The 20,731-nt window shown below is 43.8% G+C and overlaps 2 protein-coding genes across 3 annotated transcripts in view; one reads left to right on the top strand and one right to left on the bottom strand.

Moving 5' to 3' along the window:
* TGIF2 (TGFB induced factor homeobox 2) overlaps positions 1 to 20,731 on the top strand; it is a 379,781-nt gene that overhangs the window by 99,012 nt on the left and 260,038 nt on the right. The window lies entirely within an intron of this gene.
* Positions 1 to 20,731, bottom strand: part of DLGAP4 (DLG associated protein 4) — a 338,739-nt gene that overhangs the window by 76,068 nt on the left and 241,940 nt on the right. For both annotated transcript variants that reach the window (XM_079979044.1, XM_079979045.1), the window contains 2 exons: positions 11,621 to 11,838; positions 3,438 to 3,552 (listed from right to left, as the gene is read on the bottom strand). In XM_079979044.1, the coding sequence (XP_079835170.1) occupies positions 3,438 to 3,552; positions 11,621 to 11,838 (333 nt within the window). The remainder of the gene's footprint in view (positions 1 to 3,437; positions 3,553 to 11,620; positions 11,839 to 20,731) is intronic.

Below are 20,731 nucleotides of genomic sequence, written 5' to 3'. Positions count from 1 at the left end.
GTTGCCCAATTTGAATCGTTACAGATCTTAGCATTCTATATGCTCTTCTAACAAGATCATCCAAAAATCATGAGCACAATTCCTACACCCAGAACAGCTGTGTTTGTATATTGATTAGTTCTTCTCACCACCAATAGACTGGTCCTCATCAAGCTACCACTGATACTAGTATTTTCAATTTAATCTACTAGGATACACATAGTGCAGGTATTACATTGATTGCTTCGTCAGGCCCTTACCACCACATTATGAAGATCTAGTCAAAAAACAGCAAAACACCTGAACCCATTGTAGGCAAGATGCTCCTTTATCATAGCTATGATACCCTGTTTAATGATAAACTCCTCACCTGAGTTATTTGTCTCAGCAAGTAACACACTCCCCAACAGACTGGTTGCTGCCAACACATTACATTTCTCTCATTCTTTCCCTTTCCATTCCTACCGGCCATTCAGATCTGTATAGAGTTAACCTACAAGTCTGTGGAGAATGATTATGCTAGTAAAGCATAATCTAAGTAGAAGAGCTTGGATTCAGAATTCTTAATAAAAGGACTGAGCCTGTGTATATTTACTTTGGAGGAACTTCTGCTGAGTTCAGTGGGACTTATTCCCAAAGAAGTTTGTGTAGGGTTGGAGCCTTAGATGGGGTTGTACATCCCACCTGGACTCAGCAGGAATAGCTGTGTGGTCCAATTTGAGAACTCTTAAGACTAGGTGCATGGGGTAGTTACTCTTCATTAAAATGGAATTGATGAAGTAGATTCCAGAACTTCTCATTTCCCTCATGCTGGAAAAAATCTAGGAAAGATAATCCAAACTGAGCCATTGAGAAATGTATTCAGAACAAAGGAAGTTCCTTTGCAATTTTATTGGTGCTGAATTAATCAGATTTGGATAGGAAAATACACCCATTCTCATTTTTTCTTGTTGTGGAAAAAAGGCCACATAAGCCATTTCTAAGTGCTTGCTAGAGAGATAATACTGTTCAGAAATGAAAGCAGGTTTGTGCATATGGTAGGAAATGAAGACCTTTTGAAAATTTGAAAATTAGCATTTGGTTTAAAACGACAATCTAAGAACCTGCTTGCTACAAATGGCAAAGGTTAATGTTGGTATATTGTATAGATGCCTATCTCTTATCATATGCATATCAATTTTCATGTAATTTGGGTTTAACAGCTCATGAGTAATTGTATTTCCTTCTTTCTCGTCAGGCATTAGCAGAATCGCTAGGATGCAGCTTCTTTATGGAAAGCCCTGAAGAAATAAAATCTCACAGATTGCCTCACAGCAAGAATAAAATTCACAATGTTTCAACTACAGCAGAAGCACATGACCATGAGCAAAATTTGAGGGCTGGGCTCATGGATTACTGGTAGACTGGCTCAGTGGTCAATTGTATCAATAGAGAATCATATCATAGTGATCTCCTTTCAACAATGCTGGCAGATTTCAAACAAAACTCCCCACAAAACACTACTACAATTGTGAATCAGGGCTGGCTCCAGGTTTGAGAGGGTGGGCCTATGGATAGTATTCAACTGCTTAGAGTAGACCCATTGAAATTAATGAACCATAAATTAGTTATGTTTGTTAACTTCAGTGGGTTTACTATGAGTAGGATTACCATTGAATGCTACCCTATGCTTTCGATAGCTTGTGCATTTTCATTACCCTGTTTTTGCTCTGGCTGTAAATTGCTTTGGGTGTGTGTGTGTGTGTGTTGGGAAGTGACAAACCCAAACCTTTCTGCTACCTGAGCCTTAGAAGAATAATGTGCTTGCTACTCTTAAAGGAGTGATTAAAGGAAGTAGTAATTTAGCAAAATGAGTTTGACGTGCTTGATTTGCAACATCCAAGACATGGTTGCTGATTGTTTCTTATTGGACAAATATAATATAGCCTCTTTCCTGAGGATCTCAAACAGCTTCACAAAGTATTTTTTTTATAAAGGGAGAGACACCAGACAAATGGAAGGTATAGACAAATATCACAAAAGCAAATATTGTGCCTGTATTTGAATCTCACATGTGATCCATCCCTTGTGGTACAGAGTCAATGCTGGTCTTCCAGCAAAATGTATTAATAACTTCTGCTTGGTGATGTGTTTACTCAGTATACATGAACACAGGATTTTGATGTCATTCTTGGTCTTGTGAAAGTTTTGACCAGCCGGCTAAACCCAGTTTTCAAAGACTTCACATACATACACACACATCAGACACAAAAGAAGACAAGGCTCCTGTGCTTTGAAGAGCTGGCTAGAAGAGGGATACCTGCCCCCCCCCCAGCACCTGCTGGGACCCACCCCCTTCTACACAACTATGAAAGGTGCAGGCCCCTCTTTTTCACTTAATTGCCTCAGTCACTCTTTCAACATGTGTTCAAGTAGTGTAAAGCTAATCACCATGCCACAAGATCCAACCCTTGGTGCTAATGATTCTAGAACAGCTAAAGAGTGTGTGGGATAGCCCTTTGCATTCCTCTGTGCAAGAGTGTCTGTGAGAGATATACACAGTGTGTGAAAGAAAGATGTGCGGCATGTATGCATGTGTGAGATAGATGTGGGTGTAGTGTTCATGCAAGTGTGTGAGGGAGTGTGGAGTAGCTCCATCCACTGCCAGCTTTGACCTCACCCACTTTAGTTTTGTTCCCACACAGACAAATTCAGGAAGTTAAGTCAATAAGTGGCTGTTAGCTACAGGGAACCTCCAGCTTCAGGGGCCAGTTGCCGGGGGACAAGCAAACAGAAGGGGAAGGTTGTCACCTCCATACCTTGCTGGCTTCCTAGAGGCATCAGTTTGTCCATTGTCTGATCCAAGACACTGGATTAGATGGAACTTTATTCTGATCCAGCAAGGTTCATCTTATCATCCTATATACTAGTATGAACTGATTCTCTCTGTGATAATCCTTATGCAGGCCAAACAGCACAATCCACACACACACACACACACACACACACACACACACACACACACACATGTAATAGCCAGCTTGGGGAAATACCAAGGTTTGCAGAAGAAGCAGGGGCAACTCTAAAGGGAAAGGAAGGACCCTAAAACAACCCAATGAAGACTGAGAATGCTCAGTGGCCACAGAATGCTGAGTATTTATTGGGGAGGATAGAGTCAGTATAATAATAATAATAATAATAATAATAATAATAATAAAATAAATAATAATAATAATAATATAAACAACACATATTGTCTTTGAACCTCTTCTGAGATATTTGTGCTCAAGTACTGTATTTACAGCAATCGGAAGCAGAAGAGATTGACTTCACATTCTGGCCAATGTGGGAAATGCAAAATTTGTTTTGAGCTGCAATGTGAGCAAATGATCTTATATAAAGCCACCTCCCCCCACCTTACTGCTCCTTCCCCACTCTCAGGCTGGTCCTCCTTGGTGCTGTGAACTGCTGGCTCTTACCTGGTTGATGCAACTGGACTCATTAAGGTTGTCTGCGATCTGGTTGTATTCTTCCTCCCAGCTTGGGAATTTTGGAGGCAAAAGGATCTCCACTGAATCAAGGCGGTCCAGACTCCTGTGGAATGAGGACAGAGAGTCTGAGATGATGATCACATGAACAACAGGAGAGGCAAAATCAGTTGTGGCTCTCGGTGACAATCGGGTATTGCCAGAGCTCCCTGCACACTGCAGATTTGTCAGAGTTACCAACTAATGCATCTCAAGCCTTGCCTAACACAAATCATCCTCTGCTCTACTTAACACTAGGCTGTTTTAGAAGACATGGGAGCAAAAACAAATAGAGCATTTAAAGATTAATCAATACACTTCAGCCATGTGACATTAGGAAGGCATCCTCCCAAATCAGCCATCTAGGGCCTTCCGGCATGACCATTTTTGGTGCTATAAATACACATTTGTTGCAGACAGTCTGCAGGCAGATAGTCCCCCCCTGTTTTTTTTGCTTGGTTATTGTAGTGTCCAAGCACTCAGAGTGCAATATTTTGTACCTAGGGAAAATGCTGCACTTTCCCAGAACAGTAAATCACTATGTAGAATACAGTTGCGCAGGTCTATTAGAGGTTGTAATTAGTAATCAGCTCCTCCTCTTTCAACATATGGATGTTGTTGATTAATAGTTTTGCTTTGTTTACCATTTCCCCTCAGATCTGCTCTTTTTTCATTGTCCTGCCCTTGTGCAAGAACAAGCAAGTTGTCAGATGTTTAAAGGGGAACAAACAGCAGCATGGCCAACTTGCCAGAAGCAAGGCTATCCCTTCCAGGATGTACCAACAGCATATTGTGCTAGGTCCCTGGAAAAGACCCTGATGTTGGGAAAGATTGAGGGCACAAGGAGAAGGGGATGACAGAGTACAAGATGGTTGGACAGTGTTCTCGAAGCTACCAGCATGAGTCTGACCAAACTGCAGGAGGCAGTGGAAGACAGGAGTGCCTGGCATGCTCTGGTTCATGGGGTCATGAAGAGTCGGACACGACTAAACGACTAAACAACAACAACAAAAGGTAAAGGGACCCATGACCATTAGGTCCAGTCACGGCCGACTCTGGGGTTGCAGCACTCATCTTGCTTTACTGGCCAAGGGAGCCGGCGTATAGCTTCCAGGTCATGTGGCCAGCATGACTAAGCCACTTCTGGCGAACCAGAGCAGCGCATGGAAACGCCATTTACCTTCCTGCCGGAGCAGTACCTAGTTATCTACTTGCACTTTTTGGCATGCTTTCAAACTGCTAGGTTGGTAGGAGCTGGGACCAAGCAACAGGAGCTCACCCCGTTGCGGGGATTCGAACCGCCGACCTTCTGATCGGCAAGTCCTAGGCTCTGTGGTTTAAGCCACAGCGCCACCCGCTTATTGTGCGTATTGTGCTACTGTCACCTAAAATCTTGGTTATGGAAATAAATCACACAATGGATAAAATGTACTTATGGAACCAGTGGTGGGATTTTCTTCAGAAGCAAACAGCAGTGTCAAAGGGGCAATTTTGATCAGGACTGCAGCATGAGAGACAATGGTTAATCTCCCCCTTCTCATCTGCTGCAACGCCAGTGGCTGCTACTGGTATTTTTTTTTTAAGCAGGCTGGTGCATTAAGGCAAATGGGGGCACTATCACACCAATTTCAGCCTGCCTGTGGCTATTCTCCACCTTCCTGCCTTCTTTCTTATAGCCAGTCAGAGGGTGGCGCTGCCTGCCATTGGCTCTGGCTCCAGTACCCATCAGTACCCATGGCCACCAGTCCTTGCTAAATACACATTTAACACTGCATCTTGTTTGGCCCTCAGTTGTCGCAAGGAAAGGCTTACAAGAACAGACACACAAACTAGGCAGAAGAAGAAGCACAAAATGGCCACTGGGTGACAGCCACGCTCCACATACAGCCAGAGCACATCACATAATAGCTTGTACTTGTCATGCTGAAGAATGAAGCTGCAGGGGAGCTCTTGCTCTCTCAAACTCATTTTGCTAAGCACATCTCCAAGACTCCAACAGGCTGCATTTAAAACAAAACTCATTGTTGTTGCTAGAAAACTGATAGCTGAGCAGGGCCGTAGCTTGGTGGTGCAGTGCGTGATCCGATTGCAGACAGTCTCAGCTTCTGTCCTGAGTCTTTCCATGCAGATGTGGGAAAGACTGTGTGAAATTCTGGAGAGTGCTGCTAGTCGCTGTCCATCATTCCCTAACCTAGTGCCCTCCTGATATTTTGGATTATAGCAAGGCCAAGAGTCAGAGATGACAGGAGTTCAGAACATTCTGAAGGCATCAAGCTGGGGAAGGGGATAGTGGGATATATAGACTAATGGCCCATCTCTTTGCAAGGCCGATATATGAGAATTGTTTACTAATAAGTGTGCTTAGGACTGAAGTGTTTACATTATTATCGTTATTATTATTAGTGTGATCCTAAACGTATGTGGCACTGTGGTCTAAAACCACTGAGCCTCTTGGGTTTGCTGATCAGAAGGTTGGTGGTTTGAATCTGCGTGACGGAGTGAGCTCCCGTTGCTTTGTCCCAGCTTCTGTCAACCTAGCAGTTCGAAAGCATACCAGTGCAAGTAAATAAATAGTTACCACTGCGGCGGGAAGGTAAACAACATTTCTGACTTACATCATGGTGCTCTGTTGTGCCAGAAGCGGTTTAGTCATGCTGGCCACATTACCTGGAAAACTGTCTGTGGACAAATGCCGGCTCCCTTGGCCTGAAAGTGAGATGAGCGCCGCAACCCCATAGTTGACTTTGACTGGACTTAACCATCCAGGGGTCCTTTACCTTTACCTATTATTATTAAAGGTAAAGGTAAAGGTACCCCTGCCCGTAAGGGCCAGTCTTGACAGACTCTGGGGTTGTGCGCCCATCTCACTTAAGAGGCCAGGGGCCAGCGCTGTCCGGAGACACTTCCGGGTCACGTGGCCAGCGTGACATCGCTGCTCTGGCGAGCCAGAGCCGCACACGGATACGCCGTTTACCTTCCCGCTGGTAAGCGGTCCCTATTTATCTACTTGCACCCGGAGGTGCTTTCGAACTGCTAGGTTGGCAGGCGCTGGGACCGAGCAGCGGGAGCGCACCCCGCCGCAGGGATTCGAACCGCCGACCTTTCGATCGGCAAGTCCTAGGCGCTGAGGCTTTAACCCACAGCGCCACCTGCGTTATTAGTGTGATCCTAAACATGTTTATTCAGAAGTATTTTATTTATTTAGTATTGGCCTATTTGCCCAATCCTCTAGGTCAGCAGTTCTCAACCTGTGGGTCCCCAGATGTTGTTGGACTACAATTCCCATCATCCCCGAGCTCTGGCCTTGCTAGATAGGGGTGATGGGAGTTGTAGTTCAACAACATCTGGGGACCCACAGGTTGAGAAAGGCTGCTCTAGGTGATACACGACACAAATCAAGCAATCCAATAAACTATTAAATTGGAAGAAATAACATCATCACACACACACACACACACACACACACACACACACACAGAATAACCCCATAGGACAAAAATAGAATGCTATGGTCAAAGTAGAGACTAAGCTAATAATATGAGATTTAAGAGATAAAAAAAAATACAGTGTTTAAAAAGCCAGGGTGAACATAAAGGTTTTTGCTTATGCCTAGGTACTTGTGCATTAGATTGCAGCTGTAAACACATTGTATGTGACTTCTGTCATTGGCAGATATAACTCAGTCAATCTACCATTGTTCTTTTCAAGGAAGCTTTTTGACTCCTTAGACTTTTGGAACCAAAAGGAAAATAAGAATTGCATGGCCAAAATTATTGGCTTTTTTTGTAAATGGCAGGACTCTTATGTGCACACAGACCTCCATACATGCAGGTGTTGCCCTATCAATTTAGAATTGATACCTACAGAACTGATACCTTTATACCTACAGTACTGTTAGTCAAAGCCGTAAAAGTTTTAGGAAAGGGCAACCAAAACAAACAAGGGGATGGAGTGACTACCCTGTGAGGAAAGGTTGCAGCATCTGGGATGTTTTAGATTGGGGAAGAGGCAAGGGCTCATCCAGACTTCACTTGGTGCTATGATTTCCAGGCACGAGTCTGAGTGGTTCTTCTTTAATCCCCGCCACTTTCCCTTGGAAAACCCACTGTTTTTCGCTGAATCTGAACAAACATGAATCCGCTGAAAACCCACCTCCCGTTCATTCCAATTCAGCAGTAAACAGTGGCTTTTCCTGGGGAAAGTGGAGGGACTAATAAAAACCACTCAAACTTGTGCCTGGTAATCACGGCACAAACAGAATCTGGATGAGGTGACATGACAGAAGCAGGGCTGTCTTAAGCATATCTGGCGCTGTGGTGCAAAGATCCCTCCGGCACCCCACCCCCGTTTCCCAGAGTTGTCGACCTTTTCCCAAGCCTCTGCACCAATTGCTCTCCTCCCGTGGAGGCAGCCATATGGTTGACAGGCTGCAGCTGGTAGCGTGCAGGAGGGAAAGGGGAGGATACCAGTAAAGCCGCACAGCTCCCCTACTCGCTGGGGCGCCCCTGAGAGGCCCTGGCGCAACATGCAAGTAAACCCAAAGGGAAAGACAGCTCTGGATAGAAGTTTATCAAATAATACAAGGCATGGCGAAGTGGATGGAGAAAAGTTTTTCTTCTTTCCTAACCTGGGGACATATGGACATCTGAATGCTGGAAGATTCAGGACAGATAAAATAAAGTACTTCTCCATGCAGCACATAGATAAGCTATGGAACTCATTCCCCCAAGATGTAGTGATGGCCACTGTGGCATTTGCCCTCCTAGGTGACATCATGCTGGGTCATAAGGAAAGGGTTAAATGAGTGGGAAGTCATTGGCCAGTGGGAACCCAAGGGGAGGAGTTAGAGTTAGAGTTGTTAAGGAGTCAGTCGGGTGTTAGAGAACAGAGAGGGAGGATAAGTCTGTGGGTTGGGATAGTTTGATGTGAGAGAGTGAGAGAATCTGTTAAGAGGAGTCAGTCAAACAGTTGAGATAATCAGTTAGAAGTTATTAGGAAGGTATAGGCCAGTAAAGAAACTAAGAAACTGACAAGAAAAATTCCCTGAAACCATAAACTTGTTAATGCTTATAAAAGAAACTTGTTTATTTGGTTTAATGTTAACAACTGTCTGGACTCCGTGTGTACCCGAGAGAAACGGGTTGGTGGCAGCGGGGAAGTGAGCACAGTGGTGGCAATAGCCCGTCAAACGTCCGGGGACCCTGTGTGATCGCCACAGCCACCAACTTGGATGACTTTAAAAGAGGATTAGACAAATTAATGGAGGAGAAGACTGTCAATGGCTACTAACCACAATGGTTATATTCTATCTCCTCTGTCAAAGGAAGCATGCCTCTGAATACCAACTGCTAGGAATCAGAAGTGGGGAGAGTGCTGTTGTCTTCAGGTCCTGCTTTCAGGCTCCCCAGAGGCATCTGGCTGCCCACTGTGAGAGCAGGATGCTGGTCTAGTCGGTCCTTTCCCCCTGACCCACCAGCTTCTTTTTATGTTCTTATGCCCTCAAAGTTGCATCTATCCAAGCCGGTCAGTCTGGGTACATAGAACCTTAAGTACTTCTCTTAATTTAGTTAATGTATTTGTGATTTTATAAACACCCATTCCCACAACATCCTGGGCAACGTGGTCCTCTTCGTGCTGGTATCTTGGCAGCTTGAACTGGGCTTCACAAAACCAGTACTGTACTTAAAACACAGAAGCAACATTTATTTCTCAGTGGCCAGCAGATGGCACTAGGTCTTGCATTTTTACAAACTAGCAAGACAGGTGACTTCCTTTATTGGCCATTTACTAAAGCTATCAACAATTCTGCTGGAGCCTTCGCTACTACAGTGTACCTCAGGTTAAGTACTTAATTCGTTCCGGAGGTCCGTACTTAACCTGAAACTGTTCTTAACCTGAAGCACCACTTTAGCTAATGAGGCCTCCTGCTGCTGCTGTGTCGCCAGAGTACGATTTCTGTTCTCATCCTGAAGCAAAGTTCTTAACCTGAAGCACTATTTCTGGGTTAGCGGAGTCTGTAACCTGAAGCGTATGTAACCTGAGGTACCACTGTACATTTCGCATATGCAGGTTCTTTTTGAACTGAGATCCCCTCTGCCCTCTTGGGGTGAATGAGTAGGGTACAGACAGGAGAAGGATGGGAAGGAAAGTGTAGGACTTTAGACCTGCCTGTGGACTGTCTCGCCAGAGTGGTGCATGCTCTAGTTATCTCCCGCTTGGACTACTGCAATGCCCTCTATGTGGGGCTACCTTTGAAGGTGACCTGGAAACTACAACTAATCCAGAATGCGGCAGCTAGACTGGTGACTAGGAGTGGCCGCCGAGACCATATAACACCGGTCCTGAAAGACCTACGTTGGCTCCCAGTACATTTCCGAGCACAATTCAAAGTGTTGGTGCTGACCTTTAAAGCCCTAAACGGCCTCAGCCCAGTATACCTGAAGGGGCGTCTCCACCCCCCATCGTTCTGCCCGGACACTGAGGTCCAGCGCTGAGGGCCTTCTGGTGGTTCTCTCACTGCGAAAAGCAAAGCTGCAGGGAACCAGGCAGAGGGACTTCTTGGTAGTGGCACCCGCCCTGTGGAACACCCACCAGATGTCAAGGAAATAAACAACTATCAGACTTTTAGAAGAGATCTGAAGAGTTCAGGGAAGTTTTTAATGTGTGACATTTTAATGTATTTTTAATCTTTGTTGGAAGCCACCCAGAGTGGCTGGGGAAGCCCATCCAGATGGGCGGGGTACAAATAATGAATTATTATTATTATTATTATTATTATTAATCTCTTCTATTTATCTACATGGAGAATAAAGTTCAGTCGTAGTCACCTTCCAGTCCAACCCACAGGAAACTGTCAAGGGCCACTTTGCGTGAAGGAGGTTGTTCACAGGGATGCAGGTGAAATAAAATACTGGAAATAGGAGGGGCACTAAAGTATTTTTTTATACTAGTCCCCATGCTGACAGCAGGGCATGGAAACTTGTAGAATTCTATATATACTGGTTGTTGGAAACCAAAGGAAGGGAGAGCGCTCTTGTGCTTGCCACCTTTCCACGGGCATCTGGCCTGATCTAGCAGGTTCTTCTTATGTTTTTATGATGTCATTTTACACATTACAGCTGTGCTGGGAATCACAGCATGGAAGCTATTTCCAGGACCTCTCATGTGGTGAATATAACTTATAGACTGGCTCTCAGTTTGTTTATTTTTGTCTGAGGTCTTGCAATCCCTCTGTCCTAGCAGCATAGCTGTCAACGTTTCCTTTTTTAAAAGGGAAATTCCCTTATTCCAAATAGGATTCCTCGCAAGAAAAGGGAAAAGTTGACAGCTATGCCTAGCAGGGAGTAGGCACACATCAACATCTTGTTCTAATAATTTTGTGGAAGTTCCACCTCAACATCTTTTGCACCCTCATGCTTCTAACCATGACCAGGAAAATCAGCTGTGAAATCATCTCAGCCCTAGCTTAAGTGTACAAATGCACTTTAATCAAAGGTTCTGCGGGACCCACTATCGGGTACTAAATATGTGAATGGAACAATATATAATGTGAAAAGCTTGGTCCTTAGGGTTGTGAACAAATGAGTCACAGTTCTAGGTCGGCTTCAGAATACTATTCATGTGACAATGCCATTCTATCACCCACTGGTTTCAAATGGTCATATGGTCTCCTTCTTCCCTACAGCCCTTTAAGCATCCCTGAGAAGGAAGAAGATGGATATAGCTCATACTAATTTCATTGATTTGGATTAAATTGTGATAAACCTTTATATATATATATAAAAAACCAAAAACTAATCAAACTCATTACATATGTTAACTGACTCACCAATGCCAGGATTTTTGTACTATCAACAACTGTTTTTGTGAATGAACACCATTAATGATGCAATTATCGCCCTCTCTGTCCCTTCTGCATTTCTTTTCCCTCTGAGCCCACTGTTTAATCTCAGCTCTACCCTCCACCATGTGCCTGTAACCCAGTAATAACCCATCATGCATTGGACAAACTGAGCAGTGAAATCTAGGAATGCCACAGTAGATGTCAGTCTTTGAGGCACCCAAGGCATTACCAGCGTGCCAAAGATGCACGTATTCACAGAGTACCAGGTAGCACTGAAATAAGAAGGCAGTACCTATGGGTGGTGCTCTGCTCGCTCAGTGACTGTTGAGTGGCCTTGAGGTAACTCTGCCTCCGTGCTGCAGTTTTGGGGGATGGCTTGGGGCTGGTTTCCGAGTCTTCGCTGTCATCGTCCCCCATGGCTTTGATATAACTCCCACTCCGCATGCGCCGGCATGGGATTTCATTGTCCTTGTCCCTAGTCAAGGTATTATTCCAGTCTCCCTGAGGCACCTGCAAAAAAGCAACAGAACACAGACATAGCATTTGGTAAGGAAAGGAAAAAAGCAGGCGATGGAGGGACCATCTACAGAAGAGCAGGTCATCAACTCATCCAGTCCAGCCTCCCGTACCTATTTAACAGTGACAGGTTCCTGGCGAGGCAGACTGATGCAGGTAGGGAAGCCTTTGTAAACAACATGCATGTTACTACTAATGCTAAATGGAGTAAGCACAAAGCAATTTCTTCTTGGTCAGCTTAGGCTGTGAAGCCTGACTTTTAGTCACCTCTTAGCCTATATTATCTGTCTTAACCTTTATAATGCCAGCTGTTAGTTAGTTAATCCTTAGCCTTAGCACGAAGTACTTGAAGTGAAGCATTTTGTGTTTTTGTTTTTTACTGATCCTAAAGTCTCTGGTCCATGATGAAATGACAGAGCTGTCTTTCCTAGCACATGGTCATGGGGGAGAAAAGTAGTTTTATTTTCCCATCATGTGCTAGCTAGCAAATGTCATCCTTGCTATATGTAGTTGGGGAACTCCCTGCTGACCTGACCAAAGGCTGATATGAGACAAAAGCAAAGAGAAGGACAATGCATTGTTTGAGGGGTTGCAGTTTTCCGTTCATTTACCTGGGAACAAAAAATATTGAACTTAGCAGGACTTATGTCTGAATAGACATGTAAAGCATTGTGCTGTAAGTGTCCAAATGAATTTTCCTTTTCTAATGTTGTTCCAGTGCATAATAATGACCTTGTCCCCCACCCTTTTAAACAGATTAAGAAGAGTTGTGCTGGATTGGACTAAGCATCCATCTCATGTAGTATGTTAGAAATGCAGAAAGCTGTCCTGCCAGCTTTTTATGGCTGCATTCACATCCATCCAACATTTCCCTAAACTGTTAATTTCCACATTATATTTGAGCTTTCATATGACATAAAATGGACTTCCAGAAAATTAATGGAAATTAATACATGTTTAGTGCTCATTTCAGATTATTATTATTATTATTATTATTATTATTATTATTCCAGCAAAATTCCATTTGCAGCTCCTTTAACCTGGAAAATCACTGGAGTAAAGTGATGGAATCTGGGGCAGTATACCCACATACAGTTCTTTCATGTTGTTGTCATTTGTTAATGACGGGGGAACAGAAATACACAGGTGCAGAAAGAGTAGGGGAGCAATGACATTACCCAATGGTGTGAATGAAATTTAGCATGACATGCCACAGTTCCATAACACAACTGGTACTGCAGTATGAAAGGAACTTTAGAAAATGGAACAGAAGCACTAGCTTTATAATCAGAAAAAAACCTAACATAATATTCCCCATATTTCAATGCACACTCTTTGTCCAACTAGCCCAGTTCTTAGGCGTGGCTGGTGTGATGAACCTGCACAATTCTAACCTCACTGCCTCCATACCCTACCCCTACCCTGTTCCAGTAAGTGGCACAGCTGCAACACTGCCCTCAAATTAAAGGGATGTCCACTATAAATCAGGACACACACATAAAACATTGACATTTATTTTTAAAAAGTTCAAAGAAACATAAATATGATTCTTTAAAATCTATTGCAAGGCACATGCCCATCCTGATCACAGATGAAAGTCGTAGTCTTATATGATACGGATGGAGAACATGTGGTCCTACAGAGGTTGTTTGATGACAACTCTCCTTCCTCACCATGTTGGCTAAGACTGATGGGAGCTGGTGCTTAACAGCATCCAAAGGGCCCCAGGCTCCTCATTCTTGACATATGAGATCTGTGCAGTCTCAGCACACAGAAAATATCACAAGGTTGCCTATTTGCATTCATTTCTTGTGCATCCTCCAGGGCCACCAACCACCTGCCTCTACAGAGGATGGGAAAGTGGCAGCAAAAGAAGTCCATGATGGGCTTGTGGATGTTGCATTCTTCTGCCTGTTCTTGTAGAAAGCAAAAAGGCTCCAGTGACAGATCTCCGTAATAAGACTCCTGTATCTTGTTCTCCTCAAACTACCGCTGGGGTGATTGGCTTTGACCTTTCCTAATGAAGGAGACACAAACCTTCTGAAAGCACTTTACCACTAGCTGCCTTGGAGTCATGTCTGACTGGAGATTAGACCATTTTTTTGGGGGGTGGGGCGGAGATTTCCGACCTGCCTTTGCTTCAACTTGTTAATTTCACACCGGGAGGGGAAAAAAAGAAGAAGAACTGCCTGCCTGGAGATGAAAAGCAGCTCTCCCAAGTGGCAGTACGCACTGCTGCATGACCAATGTAAGGCTGGGGGAGGGAAAGCGCCGTCAGGTGTAATCAGGAAACATCCGAGACCAGAGAGAAGCAGGCAGAAGGAAACCGAGGAATCTCTTTTGCCAGCTGCTCGCAGTCGAGTTGGAAGCTGCTTCTCACATTACACGTTTAGGTGAACACTTCCCAAATCTGAAATAAATAAGCGTCAAGTGTGAAGGAGAGAGCCGCATGTTTAGGAAACACGTGCATTTCTTTCCAGAGGGGTAGCCAACTTAGGCTGTGTACACATTACCGGATGAAAACGCAGCAAGGTTGTGTTTTTTCTCTCCATTAGAATCAAAGCTGGTTCGAGGGGGAAATGCATCAAAATCTGGCAATTCATAGGAAACAACAGGATGAATACATGATGGATGTGGATTGTGGTTAACACTGTGTGGATGCTGTTTTCCTGTGTGGCAGGAGTGCACTGGATGCAGAGGAAGCAGGATGCTCCACTGTCAAACAGCTCTCACCATCAGAAAGTCATTTTGACCAAACTCTCTCTCTCTCTTTCTTTCTTTCTTTCTTTCTTTCTTTCTTTCTTTCTTTCTTTCTTTCTCCCCCCTTTTCTTCCTCACTTTTTCATGTCTAATTTTACCCTGTGCACTATAGATATAGATATATTTCAGTAAAGGTAAAGGTAAAGGGACCCCTGACCATTAGGTCCAGTCGTGGCCCTCCCTCGCTTCATTGGCCGAGGGAGCCGGCATACAACTTCTGGGTCATGTCACCACTAAGCCACTTCTGGCGAACCAGAGCAGTGCACGGAAATGGCATTTACCTTCCCGCCGGAGCGGTACCTATTTATCTACTTGCACTTTGACGTGCTTTTGAACTGCTAGGTTGCCAGGAGCAGGGACCGAGCAACGAGAGCTCACCCTGTCACGGGGATTTGAACCGCCAACCTTCTGATCGGCAAGTCCTAGGCTCTGTGGTTTAACCCACAGCACCACCCGTGTTCCTCTATTTCAGTATATATCAATAAATAATAAAAAGGAAAGGAGAGCAGAGCTCTTGAACTGGGGCACTAGACTTTCCCACTATGGCGAGATGTATTTCTGCTTCAGTCTTAGTAATTCTTTCTAAACTTGCATCTGTAGATATAAATTAGCATGTACTAATCTGTCTCCTTTCCCCCCCCAGTGATGCATTTCCTCTTTGTTAGTGATGTGTGTATAACCATCATAAGTGGTCTTCCATTCTTCCAAACCATGTTTCTGAAGGGCTTTCCTGAACTGAATGTGTGACTTTGCTTTCTAGGAATGCATGTAACATATATCTATGTACATATATTTAAGTGTGTGTGCACAGACTTTGCAGACTCTCTGAAAGAGAAAAATTAAATCATAAGCTTTATCAGGGGGAGAAAAATTCAACAGCCATTCCTTTCTCACAGTACTCTCTGATGTTCTCTACCAATTAGGCACAGTTCCTGATGGATGAAGAGGGAGGAAACTGAGCTGGAAAAGGACCAAATATATTTTGAGTGTGCAGCAGCAAGGAAGTGAGTGAAAAATGGAGAGATGGGAGACCAGCATGGGCATATCAAGGTCAGAAAGCTCTTCTACTAGAAACTAGATCAACTCCATGCATATGGAAGGGAGCAAATGGTGCGGTTTGCTGAAGACTGTGACACAGAGAGCCAGTGGGATCTCCCAGGAGCACAGTTTGGGTCTCTATTCTCAGCAAGGGAAGTGAGTCTCATTTAGTGGGACTGGTGCATAGAACACTGACCTCAGTTTTTATTTTCATCATCTGGGATTCTGCACACTGAAGAGAACCACCCTGCTATAGATACCTTAATGTTATGCAGCCTTGTATTTAAGGACAAGCCTTGCAGTCATAGGTGAGAAGGGACTGAAGGCAGGCAGGCAGGTAAATGTCAGAATCTCATGCTGGTGAGTGTACAGGCTGGCAGAGAAGGGCTCTGATCCTCCTTTCTGCCTGGTAGAGAAACCAAGCAGGCTACCAGAGAGGGAAAAGCCCCTCCCATATGAAATTGCTATCTCCAGCAGGTGGCACAAAGAAAATGAACACTAAGGGATTGGGGATCCATACTTGGAATCATTTACATGAAGCACATACCCAGTGCCACATACACCTGCCAGTTTTATTCTGTATCGACTTAAATTGTATTTTTTTAAAATACCCTCCCATAAAAGAAATTCAAAAAGAGAAAAGGAAAGGCCAGTCCCCCACATCCAGCTAAAAAAGGCAGTGGGCTGTTGGAGGAAGGAGAAATCTCTCCATCCCTCCTTTTCCAGCTGCCAGCAGGATAGTATTTTATTTATCTGTACATTTTGCTGACTAGTGCCTTTCAGTGTTTCAGAGCAATTTCAGACGGTTGCTGTTTTGGGGTGGGGTTCAATCACATGCTGGCAAATGCAAGTTGTGCAATCAACGTTGATTTAGATATTGAGCAACAAAGCCACCCACAATCCCCAAATCAGATTTTTTTGCAATAAGGAAAGTGATGGGAAAATGCACTGCAAAGTGTGGGATAACATTTGTTTGATGCAACATCATCTCCCAGCAATCAAATCATAATGAATGTTCAGTCAATACCCTATGCCGTCTGATCTCCCTGCAAATAAATCAGGACAAATGCTCCATAAGCAGGTTGTCTGGAAGCAACCTTATTTACAAGGCTGCCTTGAAACCAGCTGTAACATGGACAAAGGAGAGGGAAGAGGATTCTGTTGCTGAGGATATGCACCTCTGTTGTAATTTTTTTATTTATTATTACACTTTTGACAACTTCTCTTTTCATGGTGCAAAGAATAGTTCCAATGATCTTAAATGCACTCAGGCTTCACATCAGAGCATATATTCTGGAGCTTCTCAAAAACATCCCTGCTCACTTCTCTTAATTCACACACTCTGCCCTGCTAGCATTCACACAGAAATGCAGAAACCTATAGGCAGAGACATACTCTTTGAAATGTGCCACAAAATGATTACTGTAGATGCAATCAGCAAACAGGGCTCCTGCCTCTTTAATATTACACTGAACAGAGATTTCCCCAGCTATAGCTTCTTTCACTCTGGTAGCACAACGCTATAAAAAGCTGTCTCTGATGAAATTCCTTCTTCTAAACTACTGCAAAAACTCGACCCTCTCTTGTAGCTGCTCACCCTACTGCAAAGGCTTGAGTCATTCTGCCCATGGCACTGGCTTAACTATCATGATGTAGTTGGCTATGATAATTGAAACCAGGGCTACCACTCCATGCTGGAAGCGCTGTTATGGTCATTCATAAATGCTTTCAAATCCTGCCATTCTATTGTCAAGAATGGGGTAAAAATAAAAAACTAAAATAAAAAAGTCAAATTATCTTCCGAATTGTAATTTTGAACCACAGTCTGAACCTTGAAGCATATTTATATCTCAGTCCTGCCTCTCATCAATATTTCCATATTTCCATATCTTGATTTTATCTCTCCAAACTTCTTTGTCTCTGGGTCTGCGATCCTCAATCATGTCAGAAATCAGATAACCTTTTGTCCGTCGATTTTTATTGGATTATGATTTGATATGTTAATTGGATGTCTTTTATTGGAAAATTAATAAACGTTCTAACAACAACAACAAAAAGAATGGGATAGACAACTCTCCCCCACTCCGCATTGAGGACCACATTCTACCTGCAGTAGATTTTTTTTGGGTCACATACTGATTGTGGGCAAAACTGAAGCCCGCAATCACTGGGCCAGAACCATAAGTGCATGGAGTTACCATTTTCTCACTTTCTCTGCTAATCTCAATTCTCTCTTTCTTTCTGCTACCTAGCAGCAGTCAGTGGAATGATGGTGCTTACATGACCTCCCATCACCTGGCATTACTGTGGCTTACTGGGAGGGAGAATGGCAATATGGCAGTGGGGTCAGCGTGGTGCAAACACATTGGCATGTTTCCACTGCACTGACCTCACCACCAACTTGCCCTTTCCCCTCTTCCTCCTGGTAAGTTGCAGTGATGCTGGTGACAGGAGGTCAAGTGAGTACTGCTGTCTCACGGCCTGCTAGTGCTGCCACCCGCTATTCCTTATCTCTTTTGTCTTTTTGATACCTTCTTCTCCCCTCCCCTATTTCCCCATGGGCCGCCAGTGGAGGAATAGGTCACCCTTGCCAGAAGTGTGAAGCAATTGCTTGCAGAGGGCTTTTGACAGTGGGCCACAGGTTGCACATCCTTGGCTTAGATTAACAATGCAAATGATGGAATTCCATTGAGTTTCAAGGTGGGCATAATCTAGATTTATGAATAGTTTTATGAATAAGGGCCATGTTCCTTAAAGAGACAGACCATTCTCTTTCACATAAACCAGAATCTATTTTTTAAGCTAGAAAATAAAGGCTTTTTTCAGTTTATAAACAACAGCCACCTAGCTAATCCCTTTGAGATTTTCAGTTTGTGACTAATTTTCAGATTTCTATTCATCTCTCCCTGGAAAACATCTATATTAAAAAAAACCAAAACCCTGCCTTGATTGTTTACCTGGGAATATGAATGATGGTGTGTGACATCATACAATGGCTCTTTCAGCTGAACAGAATTTGCATATAAAATAGGCATGCATTCATTTTAGCCTGATCGATTAATACTTTTTCTTGATTTGTCATTCATCAAACTCCTATGGAACCTTTTGCTTACAGTCAAAGAACGCTTCATTGGGAAGGTGAGTTCATGAAAATTGGGAACCTGCCTCAATAAGTGCAGTCCCAATCCAGGAATATGATTAGTAGAGTTGCTAGTCAGCTAGGCATGCGCCAGCACTCTCAAGGAGAGGGAGGCTCATTGGGGAAATAGTGAGAAGACTCAAGGAAGAACACAAGGCACAGAAATGGCAACACAAAAGGCAAGGCAACAAGAACTGCAGAGTTCACCCAGTACATTCTGTTCCACTACATGGCTCTATCATGCTACTGGGAAGTAGACAAATGGGGGGAAGGCTTGAATGCAAGTGGAGAAGAACTCCAGGTGAATCAGCCAAAAAACCCAAAATACAACCAAAAACGAAGTACTTTGCTGCCTCCATTGTATCCTCACTATGCCATCCAGGGGAGCTTTTCTGGGTAGTACAGGGCCTTTTATACTTTGGCCCAAAAGAGGTGGAGGAAGTGACAGTGGCCCACTGTGACTTGCTTATGAAGCCATTCAGTTAAACTGTATGAGAAGTTATGAACTTTACTGCAGATATTTTGTTCCAATTTAGTTTTGTGGCTACATCCTAGGAGAAGGAAAGAAATGTTGTTGTTGACATGCCCAAGTTTTTGAACCTAAGCATGCCAACCGAGTTTTCTACTGTATACTTTGCTCCCCCCCCCCATTCCAAAACCCTTCTTGGTGCACTAAGGATGCTATGCCTTCAGCGCATGCCTAACTGACCAATCATCTCTGTGGAAGCTCGGCACCAAGAGGATTATTAGGCTCAGGAAATGTATGCTTCTCGAGAAGTTATTAATTACCTATTATTTCTATCCTAGGATAATGAGTGGGTTGGAGAAAGGGGGGGGGGGAGAGAGAGGAGGAAGCTTTGAGCACTGCAGCGAATCTCCCATTGCCACAAATGTGCCAGGAGCATCCCCTGATCACCCAAAGAAACAGAGCGTAAACAGAAAGAGAGAAGCAGCTGAGTGGAAAATCCACCTTCCAATCTGAGGGCTTTTGCAACAGAGAGACTCTCTGGAGTCAGCTAGTGAAGAAAATTTAAGGATAGGATTCTCTATTTATTATACAAAGAACATGTATCTGGATTCCCACAGATACATGTTATGGAGAATATAAGTTGAGTGTTTAATTTGCATAACAACCAGCCATTATGCACATTCACCAGACCTCATGGAGAATGTGTATATAATCTATCCATGAAGAGGAAATTGTACACATTCTCCAGATTCTTGGAAATTATGCAGAATTCCCAATAAGCTTTGGTGGATGTGAACATCTCAGTTGAATTTTGTACATTATCAGGCTAATATGCATAATCTCCAACAGATCTTGGGGGGGATGAGCATATGTCAAAGCTATGGTTTTCCCAGTAGTGATGTGTGGAAGTGAGAGCTGGACTATAAAGAAGGCTGATCGCCGAAAAATTGATGCTTTTGAATTATGGTGCTGGAGGAGACTCTTGAGAGTCCCATGGACTGCAAGAAGATCAAACCTATCCATTCTGAAGGAAATCAGCCCTGAGTGCTGACTGGAAGGACAGATCCCGAAGCTGAGGCTCCAATACTTTGGCCACCTCATGAGAAGAGAAGACTCCCTGGAAAAGACCCTGATGTTGGGAAAGATTGAGGGCATAAGGAGAAGGGGACGACAGTAGACAGAGGACGAGATGGTTGGACAGTGTTCTCAAAGCTACCAACATGAGTTTGACCAAACTGCGGGAGGCAGTGGAAGACAGAAGTGCCTGGCGTGCTCTGGTCCATGGGGTCACAAAGAGTCAGACACGACTAAACGACTAAACAACAACAACTGCACTTGGTACATTCTCCTGGCAATATGGACACCCTCAATTTAGTATGCATAATCTCCAAGAAACACATTTCCCCCCTATCTCTTGTTCAGAAGTATGCACTCTGTGAGGTCAGAAGGAAAGGAAATTCAGAAAAGTATAGAAGGTAATA

The sequence above is a fragment of the Podarcis cretensis genome (assembly GCF_951804945.1).
Source record: "Podarcis cretensis genome assembly, chromosome: 6".
In the NCBI taxonomy this organism is placed as follows: Eukaryota; Metazoa; Chordata; class Lepidosauria; order Squamata; family Lacertidae; genus Podarcis; species Podarcis cretensis.
The sequence above is the reverse complement of the archived record's forward strand: the minus strand, read 5'-3'. Positions and strand labels throughout refer to the sequence as shown.